We start from the raw sequence: 17,595 nt of genomic DNA on the forward strand, positions 1-17,595 counted from the left end.
CTTGTTGGAGAAATAGCCATATTTTACATGAAAAGTCAATGATACAGATTATGTTTTCAACATTGCACACACCTTAGCGGAGCCCATGAGAACCCTGCTTCCCCCACCCAGCCTTGTCTTTTGCCATTCCCTCATGCGCCTTCTGTGCCCTTCTCTCTCCCTTGTGTGCCTTCACACATGCTTTCTCCTCTGCCTGGAGTTCTCTCCCTGCCCTCAATCACCTGGTGAGCTCCAGCTCACCCTTCAAGATCCAGCTCAGACGGTCTTTCCTGACCTTCTGAGGTAGCTAAGCCCTCCCTCTCCCTCCTTTTGAATCTTACATGTTCTTCTCTCATAGCTTAAAATTTATTTTGTACATGTTTGTTTACTTTTATCACTCACTCAACAGCGAACTCTCCATAAAGGCTGGAATTTTATTTTATTATTCATCTTTGTATCGCAAGCATGTAGGTATTCATCCGCCTTTGAAGGACTAGTAAATGTTCTCTAGGCTGTAAGTACTAGAAGAGTTCAAGGAGAGAAAGGTCACCATGGGTGAGTTAGGGTTATCAAAAACCCATGAAGATTAAAAGAAGATTCTATTAAAGGAGAAAATGGAATTTTGGTTAGGCAAAGAAGAATGCAGGGCTCTCTAGGAAGAAGAAGGAAGGTAAGCAAAGTTAGAAAGGCATGATTGCATTTGATGGGTTTAGAGTAGTGTCAGGTGAGATGGCGTTGAAATCCATGTCAGGTGGTGGTGAAAGAAAATTGGGAAGGTGGATTGGGACAAGTTTTAGAGAGCCTTCAGTGCCAAACCATGAGGCCTTTGAAAACTTGAGGGAGTGAACAGAAGCAGAATTTCAGGAAACATAATGTGATAAGCTCTCTATATAAGACAGATTGAACTGGAGATGCTCAAAGACGAGAGTTCACTAATGAGAGTATTGCTAGAGTAGAGATGTCTGGTAATAAAACCCACATTTGGTGGGAAAAGAAAGGAAAGGAAAGAAGAATGAACACACTTGGTTGAATATGGAGAGGGGAGAGTCAAAGATGACCCTAAAGATTCAGGCCTGGGTGACAAAAACAAAAGATAATGCATGGAGAACAAAGGAGATAAGTAAGGAGTATGGAGGTTCCACAAAAGACATTGATGTGGAGTGATGTAAGAAATCCATGTGGAAATGCCTAGAAAACTGGAAGAGATCACAGAATCTTGGGTTAGAGCTGGAAGGAACTGTAAGGATTTTCAAGTTCTGCCTCTTAACTTTAAGGAACAGAGAGGTTATGATCTTCCCACAGTCCTGGTTAAATCTTTATTTTTTTTTTTGAGATGGAGTCTCGCTCTGTCACCCAGGCTGGAGTGCAGTGGCGCGATCTCGCTCACTGCAAGCTCCGCCTCCCGGGTTCACGCCATTCTCCTGCCTCAGCCTCTGGAGCAGCTGGGACTACAGGCGCCCACCACCACGCCTGGCTAATTTCTCTTTGTATTTTTAGTAGAGATGGGTTTCCCTGTGTTAGCTAGGATGGTCTCCATCTCCTGACCTCGTGATCCGCCCACCTCGGCCTCCCAAAGTGCTGGGATTACAGGCATGAGTCACCGCGCCCGACCTAAATCATCATTACTAGTGCTGTTTTGATTAGGGGTACAGGGAACATAATAGTACCAAACATTCAGATGTGAGACCCATACTTCCATCAAGGGTTGTGAATGCGTTGGGGATTCAGATGTGATTTCGGAAGGTCTGACTTTCCTTAGTGCTTCTGTGTCCTCCAACAGAGAGAAGCCCTGCTGGGGAGTGCACCTTTCCAGCTCCTTTCACATGTAATGAACTGATTTAAACTCTAAGCAAAATAACAAAACACTGTTCTAGGAGGTCAAGTGTTCACACTCTAGGGATTCTAAGCACAGTGCTTGTGCACATCATTGGTATTAAGAAGGGTTTATGTGCATATTTTCTGGCTTACAGTTTTCTTTATTTCCTTTCAGATGCCTGGAAGTCATTGACAGATAAAGTCCAGGAAGCTCGATCAAATGCCCGCCTAAAGCAGCTCTCATTTGCAGGTAATGGCTGGAGGTGTTATTCCACTCCTGTCTCAGAATATTCTGGTAAATTGTTTGCCTAAGGCAGAGTTGATTCTGTGAAAAAAAAAAATCAGTTAAAAAAATTTTTTTTCACAGCTTTATTGAGATTTAATTCATATGCCATACAGTTCACCCACCTAAAGCATACAATTCAGTGGTTTTTAATATATTCAGAGTTGTACAACCACCACTACCCTATAATTCCAGAACATTCTCATCATCCCTAAAAGAAACCCCCATTCCTTAGGAGTCATTCCTCATCCCCTGGCAACCACAAATCTACTTTCTGTCTCTATGGATTTGATTATTCTGGACATTTTATATAAATGAAATCAGATAATATGTAGCCTTTTGTGACTGTCTTCTTTCACTCAACACAATACTTTCCAGGTTCTTCCCTTCTGTTACATCTTGCCTTCCACATCAGTACTTCATTCCTTTTTATTGCCCAAGATTCCATTGTGTAGATATACCATATGTTGCTTATCCATTTATTAGTCAATGGATATTTGGGTTTTTTCTACTTCCTGCTGCAAATAATGTTGCCACAAATATTCATGTTCAAGTTATTGTGTAGACATGTTTTTATTTTTCTTCCGTATATACCTCAGAGTGGAATTGCTGGGTCATAGGGTAACTCTTTAACTTTTTGAAGTACTGCCAGGTTGTTGTTTTTCTTCCAAAGTGGCTATACCATTTTACATTCCCACCTGCAATGTACAAGTGTTCCCATTTCTCCACCTTTGCCAACACCTGTTTTTTTTTTTTTTTAAGACATGGTAGTGTGAAATGTTATCTTTTCTTAAAGTTGAAATCATTTACCATTGGTATTAGACTTCATATTAAATTAGGTAGCATACAAACTTATTAATACACTTGTTTTGAGCAAACACTAAAGATTTTAATCAGCTGGATACTGTGGCTCACACCTGTAATCCCAACACTTTGGGTGGCCCAGGCGGGAGGATTGTTTGAGGCCAGGAGTTCAATACCATTCTGGGCAACATAGAGAGACTACCTCTCTACAAAAAATAAAAATATAGCTGGGTGCAGTGGCTCACACCTGTAATCCTAGCACTTTGGGAGGCCGAGGCAGGCGGATCACAAGGTCAGGATATCGAGACCATCCTGGCTAACATGGTGAAACCCCATCTCTACTAAAAATACAAAAAAATTAGCTGGGCGTGGTGGTAGGCACCTGTAGTCCCAGCTACTGGGGAGGCTGGGGCAGGAGAATGGCGTGAACCCGGGAGGCGGAGCTTGCAGTGAGCCGAGATTGTGCCACTGCACTCCAGCCTGGGCGACAGAGCAAGACTCCATCTCAAAAAAACAAAAATAAAAATAAAAATATATTAGCCGGCACCGTGGCATGCACCACGCCACTACTCTGGAGGTTGAGGCAGGAGGACTTGAGCCCAGGAGTATGAGACTGTATTAAGCTATGACCTTGGCACTGCACGCCAGCCTGGGCGACAGATAAATACCCTGTCTCAAAAAACAAGAAGAAGAAGATTTTAATTAAGCTAAGGTAGAAACTTTCCACTGACTTTGTCTTATCCATATGTACCTTCCTACCTCCTTTCAGATTGCTCCTGGAAAGGTGGGTGAATAGGTACTTACAGGAATTTTAACTTCTTTTTTTTTTAGGAATTTAATTTTATCTATGATGTTTTTCTTTTAAGAGGGAAGGGAAGGAAAATATTTGGATGCACAGTAGAAAATACTAACATATGTTCATTTTATGTGACAGATACATGTGTGGCTGTTAAAACACCCTGTGTATTTTTTTATATTTAAAATTTTTCAGAACTTTCTTAATTAAAAAAGAGCAAAAGACCCAACAGGCAGTTTATCTCCCACAAAATACAAATGGCTCATAGCATGAAAAGATACTCAATCTTAACTGGACAGTGGCTCACACCTGTAATCCCAGCACTTTGGGAGGATTGTTTGATTCTAAGAGTTCAAGACCATCCTGGGCAATAGAGTGAGATCTCGTCTCTAAAAAAAAAATTGTTTGGCCAGGCACGGTGGCTCACGCCTGTAATCCCAGCACTTTGGGAAGCTGAGGTGGGCGGATCATGAGGTCAGGAGATCAAGACCATCCTGGCTAGCACGGTGAAACCCCATCTCTACTAAAAATACAAAAAATCAGCCAGGCGTGGTGGCGGGTGCCTGTAGTCCCAGCTGCTTGGGAGGCTGAGGCAGGAGAATGGCGTGAACCCGGGAGGCGGAGCTTGCAGTGAGCAGAGATCGCGCCACTGCACTGCAGCCTGGGCAACAGAGCAAGACTCCGTCTCAAAAAAAAATCAGTTTGTTAATTAGCAGGCCTGATGGCACATGCCTGTGGTTCCAGCTACTTGGGAGGCTGATGTGGGAGGATCGCATTGAGCCCGGGAGGTCAAGCCTGCAGTGAGCCAAGATTATGTCACTGTACTCCAGCCTGGGTGACAGAACAAGACCCTGTCTCACAAAAAAAAAAAAAAAAAAAAAAGGTTATCCTGCTCATAATTTTTACAATTCTACCCCAAAAATACGAGTCACATCCCTTTCTTTTTCTTCTTCCCTTGTTATTCTCTCACTCGCAATGTTAAAAAGCCCTATAACTGAGTCTCCTATCTCGCCTCCTTGTACCCTCCGAGTCTCCAGAGGTGCCTCAAAATTTTACTATTGCCTACTAGTTACAGAGTACAATCTTCAACCCTTACGTATTTGTTATTAGTAAATATTTACTGACCACTCATAAAATGCCTGGTACCATGTTAAACACAGGATACAGTCGCTGAGTAGCGACCCAGCCCTGCTCTTTGAGGTTTCCAGTCTATGGATCCTTACATGGCGAGGTCCTCTTCAACCAGATTCATCTGTTCAGTCTCAGCTTTCCCCGCTTCCCTCACTGCTCCAAATTCTTTTCTGCAGCCACACTATACTATTTACTGTTCCAGATCCATCCATTTGTCTTTTTCCCCCCGAAGATGGAGTCTTACTCTGTTACCCAGGCTGGAGTACAGTGGCGCGATCTCAGCTCACTGCAGCCTCCATCTCCCAGGTTCATGTGATTCTCCTGCTTCAGCCTCCTGAGTAGCTGGGACTACAGGCGCATGCTACCACACCCAGCTAATTTTTGTATTATTATTTTTTTTGAGACGGAGTTTCCCTTTTGTTGCCCAGGCTGGAATGCAATGGCGTGATCTCAGTTCATTGCAACCTCCACCTCCCAAGTTCAAGCGATTCTCCTGCCTTAGCCTCCTGAGTAGCTGGCATTACAGGCATGTGCCACCACGCCTGGCTAATTTTGTATTTTTAGTAGAGATGAGGTTTCTCCATGTTGGTCAGGCTGGTCTCGAACTCCTGACCTCACATGATCTGCCCACCTCAGCCTCCCAAAGTGCTGGGATCACAGGTGTGAGCCACTGCACCCGGCCCATCCATGTGTCTTAAAGTGTAGTTTGTAGGTGTGAATCAGAATCTCTGGGCTTGGAGCTGAGAAAGCTGAATTTGTAACATGCGTCCCCAAGCAATTCTTATTACTTACCCTACATGTGCTTTCACATCAGCATAACATGGTTCATGCAGTTCCCTCCACCAGGACCTACTTCCTCCATCTACTCTCTTCTCTCCAAATTCCCTGGTTTACACAACAAACTCCTCAAGGTCAGCTCTTTTCTTTAACCTTTTTTGATCATTCTTCCTGTGCCTACAGAAATCCCAACTCTTAACTGATTTAAAGAGTGAAATAATTTATCATCTTATATAACAAAGTCCAGAGGTAGGACAGACGTCAGATCGATTAGTACAGGAGCTTGCAATGTCATCAAATACCTAGATTCTTTCTTCTTTCCACTTTACGATCTATAGTAAAACTTCATCTTCAAGCTGATAGCAAATGGCTGCAGCAGTTCCCACAATAACATTCAGTCATTGCAGTGTTCAGAGGAACAGGAGAGGCTCTTTCTTAGGAACAAATGGACATCTCACAGACCAGAATTTGGTGCCATGTCCATTTCTTTTTCTTTTTCTTTTTTTTGAGACAGAGTCTTGCTCTGTTGCCCAGGCTGGAGTATAGTGGTGCAATCTTGGCTCACTACAACCTCCGCCTCCCGGGTTCAAGCGATTCTCCTGCCTCAGCCTCCCGAGTAGCTGGGACTACAGGTGCACGCCACCACACCTGGCTAATTTTTGTATTTTAGTAGAGACAGGGTTTCCACCAGGATGGTCTCGAACTCCTGACCTCAGGTAATCCACCCACCTCGGCCTTCCAAAGTGCTGAGATTACAGGCGTAAGCCGCTGCACCCAGCCCCATGTCCATTTCTAAGGCAGTCTCTGGCAAAAGGACTGGGATTCCCAGGATTGTCTTAGACTAATCATCTGGGGTAGAAGGTTTAACTTGGAGGTTAACCACAATGACTCTTGTGTTCCCCAATCCAAAACCTGTCCATTGTTCTCCATTTCCAGTGCTGCCACCTTGTCCTTACCCTCATGACCTTATATTCTAGTGGTGTATATGTGTATGTAAATACCATGAAGAAGATACCATGGGGAAATGAAATAGAGACTGACACAGAGGTGGGCAGTTGGTGGCAGGAAATCTGGAATCTCTTGATGTGGTGACATTTGAGCTTAGACCTGTGTGATGATAAGAAGCCAATCATGCAAATACATAAAGCGGAAGTCCTAAAGGCAAGCTAGGAGGCTGAGGAAGGAGAGTTTGAGCTTATAGTGTGCCAAGATCATACCTGTGAATAGCCACGCACCAGCTGGGCAACATAGTGCAATCCCATCTCTTAAAAAAAAATTGAATTAAATTAACTGTGTTTTCTAAAGTCTTGACACAGAGGAAACAGCAGATGAAAAAGTCCTGAAGTGGGAATATCTTTGATGTGTTTATTGTCTGTCTCTTCCATGAAGTAAAAGCTCTATGAATACAGGTACCTTGCCTGTCTGGCTCACCTCTATGTTCCCAAGGTCCTGTCTGGCACAGTAGAAAGATGGAAAGAGTGCCTGGGATATTTTAGGCATACAGTAAATATTTATTGAATGAATAAATGAGTCTCCCACAAGCAGAACAGATTGTTCCTTCTTAAGAGTTCCCATAGTACTGTATATTATACCTTAATTTGGACACCTGCACATTGTATGTTTTGTATACATCTCTGCCTTCCTCTGCTGTGAGCTCCTTAAGAATAGACAGGGGCCCACACATAATGCATCTTTGTTTTCCCATTATCAACACAATATTAATCTCATTGTAATCCCTCTGGTAAATGAGAGTTGAACATTCAGCGTACATATTAAAAGGAACTTTATGTGAAAATATACTTGAGTAGGTAGTATGTTTTTCAATGTCTTTTTGTTTAACCTAAGAATTCACAGCAATCTAGAACTTCCAGGAAAAAATTATTAAGGAAAATTAGTGGTCTGTAGAAAAAAAGAGTTTGCCCGCCAGGTGCGGTGGCTCATGCCTGCAATCCCAGCAGTTTGGGAGGCCGAGGCAGGCAGATCACGAGGTCAGGAGGTCGAGACCATCCTGGCTAACACGGTGAAACCCCATCTCTACTAAAAAATACAAAAAATTAGCCAAGCATGGTGGCGGGCACCTGTAGTCCCAGCTACCTGGGAGGCTGAGGCAGGAGATTGGCGTGAACCCAGGAGGTGGAGGTTGCAGTGAGCCAAGATCACGCCACTGCACTTCAGCCTGGGCCACAGAGTGAGACTCCACCTCAAGAAAAAAAAGAAAAAAGAGTTTGCCGTTGCCTTATATGGCTTAAGTTCTTATCTTGTAGAGTTGTGTTATATACTTAAGCCAAAGTCTTAGGGGACCAACAGTTGTGATCATAAGAATGTCACTTCTCTGGGGCTAGTGCAGTGGCTCACACCTGTAATCCTAGCAAGTTGGGAGGCCAAGGCAGGAGGATCACTTGAGGCCAGGAGTTCAAGATCAGTCTGGCAACACAGTAGGACCCTGTCTCCACAAGAAATTTAAAAATTAGCCAAACACAGTGGCATATGCCTGTAGTCTCAGCTACCCAGGAGGCTGAGGCGGGAGCGGCTTGGGCCCAGAAATTCAAAGTTACAGTGAGCTACAATCATGCCACTGCACTCCAACCTGGGCAACAAAGTGAAACCTGTCTCTTAGAAAAAGAACATTGCTTATCTAGAGACAATGTTCTTTTTGTTTGTTTTTGAGATGAGGTCTCACTCTGTTGCCCAAGCTGGAGTGCAGTGGCATGATCATCTGCTGTTTCCTCTGCACCAGGACATTACACCAAGGTTACATCTCTAAATATGCTTCATAACACAAACTGTATGTCTGCTGGAATTGCATATGTGCAGTTGCAGTCCTAATATAGTTACACTTATGAAATGGATACCTGATCCACAACAGACAGCATTACTGTTTCTGTATCTATTAATAATACCAGAAGCAATATTTATAAATGAAATAATATTGTTTACTTAATAAAAATATAAAGAACATTAGCTATTTGCTAGTGTCAAAAAGAAGGGTGGCAGTTGTAACTGTGCCCTGTCCCTTTAATGGAAAAAGCCAAATAATTTTAAAATGAAAGCCTTGCACCATCGATGCCAGCAAACTTATATAAATGTTGTTTTCATAAAATAAAAATAAATTTAAAATGCTCATTAACAGCATGAGACAGTGAGTAGAACAAAGCAGCTACTGAGTGTATTACTCCACACATCATAAAAACACAAGAGAGTTCTGTGTTAGGGGTGTATTAACATTGCTTTTAAACTTTAGTGAGGCTGGCTGGGTGCTGTGGCTTACACCTGTAATCCCAGCACTTTGGGAAGCCAAGGCAGGTGGATCTCCTGAGGTCAAGAGTTTAAGACCAGCCTGGCCAATATGGTGAAACCCTGTCTCTACTAAAAGTACAAAAAAATTAGCTGGGCAAGGTGGCGTGCCCCTGTAGTCAAAGCTACTTGGGAGGCTGAGGCAGGAGAATTGCTTGAACTCAGGAGTTGGAGGTTGTAGTGAGCCAAGATCGGACCACTGCACTCCAGCCTGGGTGACAGAGTTAAAGTCCGTCTCAAAAAAAAAAAAGAAAGAAAATTAAACTTTAGTGAGGTATCTGGGGGAATATGAGCTTATAGAACCTAGGTAATCCATTCCTAGATGGATTATATTTATAGTTATGCAGTCTAGAGTTCATATCTTGTCAAATCATGGGGCCTTGGGAGTGTTACATCCTTTTTTTTTTTTTTTTTTTTTTTTGAGACAGAGTCTCACTTTGTCACCCAGGCTGGAGCGCAGTGGCGTGATCTTGGCTCACTGCAAGCTCCGCCTCCCGGATTCACGCCATTCTCCTGCCTCAGCCTCCCGAGTAGCTGGGACTACAGGCGTCCACCACCACACCCAGCTAATTTTTTGTATTTTTAGTAGAGATGGGGTTTCACCATGTTAGCCAGGATGGGGATGGTCTCGATCTGCTGACCTCATGATCTGCCCCCCTCAGACTCCCAAAGTGCTGGGATTACAGGCATGAGCCACCACACCCGGCATTACATCAATTCTTTAAGCCTGTTTGCTAACCTGAAAATGAAGCTGGTAATTCCTGCCTTGTGTGGTCATTATGAGCATTAAATGAAATAACACATGTATATAGCATTAGCATATAGCATTTCTGTGTAATACAGCACATACAAAATAGTCCGTAGTTTGGTGACATGCTTTTTTCACTTAACCGTCTATCACGAACATTTTCCATATTAATAGATCTGTATCAACATCATTTTAATGGCTATCTGATGCTAATTTCGAGGTAATATGTACTATAATTCACCCTGGAGTAGCCTCTGGCAGAGCGACTGTAGCATAGGCATTTCTGTAGGACTGTGCTGTTTCCTGTTGACTGCACTCCTCACTGCCCTAGTGCTTCTGATTCTTCTAGGTGTTAACGGTTTGAGGATGCTGGGGATTCTCCATGATGCAGTTGTGTTTCTCATCGAGCAGCTGTCTGGTGCCAAGCACTGTCGAAATTACAAATTCCGTTTCCACAAGCCAGAGGAGGCCAATGAACCCCCCTTGAACCCTCATGGCTCAGCCAGGGCTGAAGTCCACCTCAGGCAAGTTCCCTTCTTTTCTGTCAGCAGTTTTGGATCTCGATTTTCTTATCTCATGACACAGTCGTCTTCCCACATACCCTTTGAGATTTCCAGTGTTAATGCCATCGTCCTTTACTGCTTTATTAAAGCATTTCTCTAAATACTTTTTCATCTTTTGGCCCCAGGAAGTCAGCATTTGACATGTTTAACTTCCTGGCTTCTAAACATCGTCAGCCTCCTGAATACAACCCCAATGATGAAGAAGAGGAGGAGGTACAGCTGAAGTCAGCTCGGTAAGTCTTGAGTGGGGAGCAGTCATTAGAAACTGCTTTCCCTGTCCTCCAGCTGGTCAGGGCACTATGTAGGAATGTGTTTGCATCAGAATTTCCTGGATAAGATTTAAGAAGACTGAAATCCATTTGTGTTGAAGTAGCAGTAGGTGCCTGGTAAGGAGTGAGGAATATAAGGTACAGAGGGGAAATTCAAAGAACTGTAAGATGCATATTTTCTTTAATGACAGTATACTCTGTCAGCTTTGGTTGTACTACCATAGTCGTCATGGTCAGAAAGTACTATATATACTAAAAATGGGGCCCATTGGCCAGGCGTGGTGGCTCCTGCCTGTAATTCCAGCACTTTGGAAGGCTGAGGCGGACAGATCACAAGGTTAGGAGTTCAAGACCAGCCTGACCAACATAGTGAAACCCCGTCTCTACTGAAAATACAAAAATTAGCCCGGCATGGTGGCATGTGCCTGTAGTCCCAGCTACTCAGCAGGCTGAGGCAAGAGAATCGCTTGAACCCAGGAGGCGGAAGTTACAGTGAGCTGAGGTTGCGCCACTGGACTTCAGTCTCGGTGACAGAGCAAAACTCCCATCTCAAAAAAAAAATGGGGTTCATTTTATAAGGCACTTATTCAGTTTGGCATTGAACAAAGAGTGTACTAATTTTCTCTAGGAACCTTCAGTTCAAGACTCAAAACATTATTTCCTGAAGAAAATTCGTTAATAGTATGTCTTATCTCTTAGGAGGGCAACTAGCATGGATCTGCCAATGCCCATGCGTTTCCGGCACTTAAAAAAGACTTCTAAGGAAGGCAGTTGGTGTCTACAGGTATGGCTAAAATTCTAGAAAGAACTATAGAAAACGAATGCAGTTTTTCAAAATCAAAGTAGACCAAATGCTGAAGTGACCTTCCTCAGTAAGTGAGGATTTTACGGATACTGTTTATTGACCCTCATATCCTGGGATCCTGCACCTGCTTCTGTTGAACAAGGACTTTAACATAATAAGCATTAAAACATTGCTGCTTCCAGTGGGTTGCAGAATGGAAATACCTTTTGTCTTTGGCCATTTGTTAGAACAATATACACAAATCAAGGGTCCATATTTTTATTTTCTCAAGTATATGTCCCTCCTGAGGAAATAACAGACCAGGAGAACTTATTCATGTATTCATGCACTTAACCTTACTTGCAAAATGTGTGTCTGACCTCTTTTCCATCTTTGTCCTAGGTCTCCCATCCATGGCCGGGGTCTTTTCTGTAAGAGAAACATTGATGCAGGTGAGATGGTAATTGAGTATGCCGGCAACGTCATCCGCTCCATCCAGACTGACAAGCGGGAAAAGTATTACGACAGCAAGGTAAGTCTCCCACTTGCACTCACCCAGTTCTTTTGTTTTGCTGTAGAAAGGGACCAGTATGATCCCTGGATCCCAAAAGAAATAGTGTATGCTATCAATTCAAAGACGCTAATTAAAAAAACAAAAAACTGAAATTCGTGAGGGGCCCAGTAAAAATACAGAATCCACTCTGAGGATTAGCATAGAAAGTTACTCTTAGAGATCTATCTGAGTGGCTCCTGGTATCAGAAGCAAATAGCTATTCAAGTTTTAGGTTTCTGTTTCCTGCAGAGACATTAGAAAAAGTGGCCTTTAATCTAGGAACTCCTCATGGAAGCATCTTGAAAGATAGGTACGGGAGAAATCTGGGAATTTTACTAGAAGAAACTATCAGCAGCTATAGGTAATATCAAGAGAAGACTGGGAAATGTTCTTAAACCTGAGTTTATAAGAAATGACAAGTTCTTCTCCTTTCTCCTGCATGTACAGGGCATTGGTTGCTATATGTTCCGAATTGATGACTCAGAGGTAGTGGATGCCACCATGCATGGAAATGCTGCACGCTTCATCAATCACTCATGTGAGCCCAACTGCTATTCTCGGGTCATCAATATTGATGGGCAGAAGCACATCGTCATCTTTGCCATGCGTAAGATCTACCGAGGAGAGGAACTTACTTATGACTATAAGTTCCCCATTGAGGATGCCAGCAACAAGCTGCCCTGCAACTGTGGCGCCAAGAAATGCCGGAAGTTCCTAAACTGAAGCTGCTCTTCTCCCCCAGTGTTGGAGTGCAAGGACGTGGGGCCATCCAAAGCAACGCTGAAGGCCTTTTCCAGCAGCTGGGAGCTCCCGGATTGAGTGGGCACAGCTGAGGGGCCTCTGTGATGGCTGAGCTCTCTTATGTCCTATACTCACATGTGATCATAGTCCCGGAGAGAGAGTTGAGGTCTCGAAGAAAGATCCATGATCGGCTTTCTCCTGGGGCCCCTCCAATTGTTTACCGTTAGAAAGTGGGAATGGGGTCCCTAGCAGACTTGCCTGGAAGGAGCCTGTTATAGAGGGTTGGTTATGTTGGGAGATTGGGCCTGAATATCTCCACAGAAATAAGCTGCCATCCTCAAGTTGGCCCTTTCCCAAGCACTGTAAGTGAGTGGGTCAGGCAAGGCCCCAAATGGAGGGTTGGTTGGATTCCTGACAGTTTGCCAGCCAGGCCCCACCTACAGCGTCTGTCGAACAAACAGAGGTCTGGTGGTTTTCCCTACTATCCTCCCACTTGAGAGTTCACTTCTGGTTGGGAGACAGGATTCCTAGCACCTCTGGTGTCAAAAGGCTGTCATGGGGTTGTGCCAATTAATTACCAAACATTGAGCCTGTAGGCTTTGAGTGGGAGTGTTGTCCCCAGGAGCCTTATCTCAGCCAATTACCTTTCTTGACAGTAGGAGCGGCTTCCCTCTCCCATTCCCTCTCTTCACTCCCTTTTCTTCCTTTCCCCTGTCTTCATCCCACTGCTTTCCCATGCTTCTTTCTGGATTGTAGGGGAGACTGACTGCCTGCTCAAGGACACTCGCTGCTGGGCATAGGATGTGCCTGCAAAAAGTTCCCTGAGCCTGTAAGCACTCCAGGTGGGGAAGTGGACAGGAGCCATTGGTCATAACCAGACAGAATTTGGAAAAGTTTTCATAAAGCTCCACGGAGAGTTTTAAAGAAACATAAGTAGCATGATTTTTTAGGAGATGAAAAAGATGATTTAAATAGGATATAAATCATGCGACAACCAGAGTATCACAGCCAGGATGGCCCCTGGGCCCCGTTCCTAAGACACGGTTACTTTATTTTCCCCTTGTTAAGACATAGGAAGACTTAATTTTTAAATGGTCAGTGTCCAGTTGAAGGCAGAACACTAATCAGATTTCAAGGCCCACAACTTGGGGACTAGACCACCTTGTGTTGAGGGAACTCTGCCACCTGCGTGCAACCCATGGCTAAAGTAAATTCAATGACACTACTGCCCTGATTACTCCTTAGGATGTGGTCAAAACAGCATCAAATGTTTCTTCTCTTCCTTTCCCCAAGACAGTGTCCTGAACCTGTTAAATTAAGTCATTGGATTTTACTCTGTTCTGTTTACAGTTGACTATTTAAGGTTTTATAAATGTAAATATATTTTGTATATTTTTCTATGAGAAGCACTTCATAGGGAGAAGCACTTATGACAAGGCTATTTTTTAAACCGCGGTATTATCCTAATTTAAAAGAAGATCGGTTTTTAATAATTTTTTATTTTCATAGGATGAAGTTAGAGAAAATATTCAGCTGTACACACAAAGTCTGGTTTTTCCTGCCCAACTTCCCCCTGGAAGGTGTACTTTCTGTTGTTTAATGTGTAGCTTGTTTGTGCCCTGTTGACATAAATGTTTCCTGGGTTTGCTCTTTGACAATAAATGGAGAAGGAAGGTCACCCAACTCCATTGGGCCACTCCCCTCCTTCCCCTATTGAAGCTCCTCAAAAGGCTACAGTAATATCTTGATACAACAGTTTCTCTTCTTCTTTCCCGCCTCTCTCCTTTCCGGCGCAACTTCCAGAGTGGTGAGAGACGGCAATCTTTTACATTTCCCTCATCTTTCTTACTTCAGAGTTAGCAAACAACAAGTTGAATGGCAACTTGACATTTTCCATCGCCATCTGCCTCACAGGCCACTTTTCCCTTTCCCTCTGCCCACCAAGGCCTCGTATCTGCAGAGAACCCATTGATCACCTTGTGCCCTCTTTTGGGGCAGCCCGTTGAAACTGAAGCACAGTCTGACCACTCACGATAAAGCAGATTTTTCTCTGCCTCTGCCACAAGGTTTCAGAGTAGTGTAGTCCAAGTAGAGGGTGGGGCACCCTTTTCTCGCCGCAAGAAGCCCATTCCTATGGAAGTCTAGCAAAGCAATACGACTCAGCCCAGCACTCTCTGCCCCAGGACTCATGGCTCTGCTGTGCCTTCCATCCTGGGCTCCCTTCTCTCCCGTGACCTTAAGAACTTTGGTGGCTTTGCTGGAACATTGTCACTGTTTTCACTGTCATGCAGGGAGCCCAGCACTGTGGCCAGGATGGCAGAGACTTCCTTGTCATCATGGAGAAGTGCCAGCAGGGGACTGGGGAAAGCACTCTACCCAGACCTCACCTCCCTTCCTCCTTTCGCCCATGAACAAGATGTAGTGGCCCTAGGGGTTCCACTAGTGTCTGCTTTCCTTTATTATTGCACTGTGTGAGGTTTTTTTGTAAATCCTTGTATTCCTATTTTTTTTAAAGAAAAAAAAACTTAAGCTGCATTTGTTACTGAAATGATTAATGCACTGATGGGTCCTGAATTCACCTTGAGAAAGACCCAAAGGCCAGTCAGGGGGTGGGGGGAACTCAGCTAAATAGACCTAGTTACTGCCCTGCTAGGCCATGCTGTACTGTGAGCCCCCTCCTCACTCTCTTTCTACCAACCCTAAACCCTGAGGACAGGGGAGGAACCCACAGCTTCCTTCTCCTGCCAGCTGCAGATGGTTTGCCTTGCCTTTCCACCCCCTAATTGTCAACCACAAAAATGAGAAATTCCTCTTCTAGCTCAGCCTTGAGTCCATTGCCAAATTTTCAGCACACCTGCCAGCAACTTGGGGGATAAGCGAAGGTTTCCCTGCAAGAGGGAAAGAAGGCAGAAATGGCATAGCTATCTCCAAAACACATCTGAGTTCATTTCAAAAGTGACCAAGGGAATCTCCGCACAAAAGTGCAGATTGAGGAACTGTGGTGGGTCATTCCCAAGAATCCCCCAAGGGGCATCCCAAATCCCTAAGGAGTAACAGCTGCGAACCTGGTCAGTTCTCAGTGAGAGCCAGCTCACTTATAGCTTTGCTGCTAGAACCTGTTGTGGCTGCATTTCCTGGTGGCCAGTGACAACTGTGTAACCAGAATAGCTGCATGGCGCTGACCCTTTGGCCGGAACTTGGTCTCTTGGCTCCCTCCTTGGCCATCCACCACCTCTCGCACAGCCCCTCTGTTTTTAGACCAATAATAAGAATTAAGGGGGAAGCCCTGGCAGCTATACGTTTTCAACCAGACTCCTTTGCCGGGACCCAGCCCGCCACCCTGCTCGCCTCTGTCAAACGCCCGGCCAATGCAGTGAGCACCATGTAGCTCCCTTGATTAAAAAAGAAAAAAAAAAAAAAAAAAAAAAGAAAAAAAAATACAACACACACACAAAAATTTTAAAAAAAAAATCTTCTAATGAATGTATCTTTCTAAAGGACTGACGTTCAATCAAATATCTGAAAATACTAAAGGTCAAAACCTTGTCAGATGTTAACTTTTAAGTTTGGTTTGGGTTTTTTTTTTAAATAGAAATCAAGTTGTTTTTGTTTTTAAGGAAAAGCGGGTCATTGCAAAGGGCTGGGTGTAATTTTATGTTTCATTTCCTTCATTTTAAAGCAATACAAGGTTATTGAGCAGATGGTTCTGTGCCGAATCATGAATGCTAGTCAAGTCACACACTCTGGAAACTTGCAACTTTTTGTTTTGGTTTTCAAATAAATATAAATATGATATATATAGGAACTAATATAGTAATGCACCATGTAACAAAGCCTAGTTCAGTCCATGGCTTTTAATTCTCTTAACACTATAGATAAGGATTGTGTTACAGTTGCTAGTAGCGGCAGGAAGATGTCAGGCTCACTTTCCTCTGATTCCCGAAATGGGGGGAACCTCTAACCATAAAGGAATGGTAGAATAGTCCATTCCTCGGATCAGAGAAAAATGCAGACATGGTGTCACCTGGATTTTTTTCTGCCCATGAATGTTGCCAGTCAGTACCTGTCCTCCTTGTTTCTCTATTTTTGGTTATGAATGTTGGGGTTACCACCTGCATTTAGGGGAAAATTGTGTTCTGTGCTTTCCTGGTATCTTGTTCCGAGGTACTCTAGTTCTGTCTTTCAACCAAGAAAATAGAATTGTGGTGTTTCTTTTATTGAACTTTTAACAGTCTCTTTAGTAAATACAGGTAGTTGAATAATTGTTTCAAGAGCTCAACAGATGACAAGCTTCTTTTCTAGAAATAAGACATTTTTTGACAACTTTATCATGTATAACAGATCTGTTTTTTTTTTCCTTGTGTTCTTCCAAGCTTCTGGTTAGAGAAAAAGAGAAAAAAAAAAAAAAAAAAAAGGAAAATGTGTCTAAAGTCCATCAGTGTTAACTCCCTGTGACAGGGATGAAGGAAAATACTTTAATAGTTCAAAAAATAATAATGCTGAAAGCTCTCTACGAAAGACTGAATGTAAAAGTAAAAAGTGTACATAGTTGTAAAAAAAAGGAGTTTTTAAACATGTTTATTTTCTATGCACTTTTTTTTATTTAAGTGATAGTTTAATTAATAAACATGTCAAGTTTATTGCTGCACATGGTTAATTAAGCTTTCTTTTGGCTTTGGTTGGAGAGGGTGGAGGAAAGGGGGAGGGGCATGGCCTGTGACCTGGTCACAAAGTACCTTCCACAGTCCTTGACTTTAAGGTGGCATCACTAAATCATTCCCTGTCGCCCACCTTCAGGTCCGCTCCACACTGGCTCTCGACTGTATTTTCTTCCTTTATTCATCAGTGATGTATGTTCAGGACCTAATTAATTGTGGATATGAGGCAGGGTCAAGAGCACAAAGGAACAGGGCCTTTACCTTCTACATAGCTCCCCTGTTTTATCCAAGGAGGTCAAGTAGTGATTTTATCTATTTTCTCCTCAACTGTGAATATAATAAAGCATTTCAGGGAGAAGCTGGAGAGCACCTTCTCTTAGCTGCACTCCACCTTAAGGCT

At 43.4% G+C, this 17,595-nt stretch overlaps 1 protein-coding gene across 1 annotated transcript in view; it reads left to right on the top strand.

Moving 5' to 3' along the window:
* KMT2A (lysine methyltransferase 2A) overlaps positions 1 to 17,185 on the top strand; it is a 95,395-nt gene extending 78,210 nt beyond the window's left edge. The window contains 7 exon segments of the mRNA XM_030918671.1: positions 1,970 to 2,044; positions 9,977 to 10,151; positions 10,316 to 10,423; positions 11,159 to 11,225; positions 11,227 to 11,243; positions 11,646 to 11,775; positions 12,244 to 17,185. Coding sequence (XP_030774531.1) covers positions 1,970 to 2,044; positions 9,977 to 10,151; positions 10,316 to 10,423; positions 11,159 to 11,225; positions 11,227 to 11,243; positions 11,646 to 11,775; positions 12,244 to 12,519 — 848 coding nt within the window. The 3' untranslated portion in view covers positions 12,520 to 17,185.
* The last annotated feature ends 410 nt before the right edge of the window (positions 17,186 to 17,595 follow it).

Source organism: Rhinopithecus roxellana, chromosome 15, assembly GCF_007565055.1.
Source record: "Rhinopithecus roxellana isolate Shanxi Qingling chromosome 15, ASM756505v1, whole genome shotgun sequence".
Lineage (NCBI taxonomy): Eukaryota > Metazoa > Chordata > Mammalia > Primates > Cercopithecidae > Rhinopithecus > Rhinopithecus roxellana.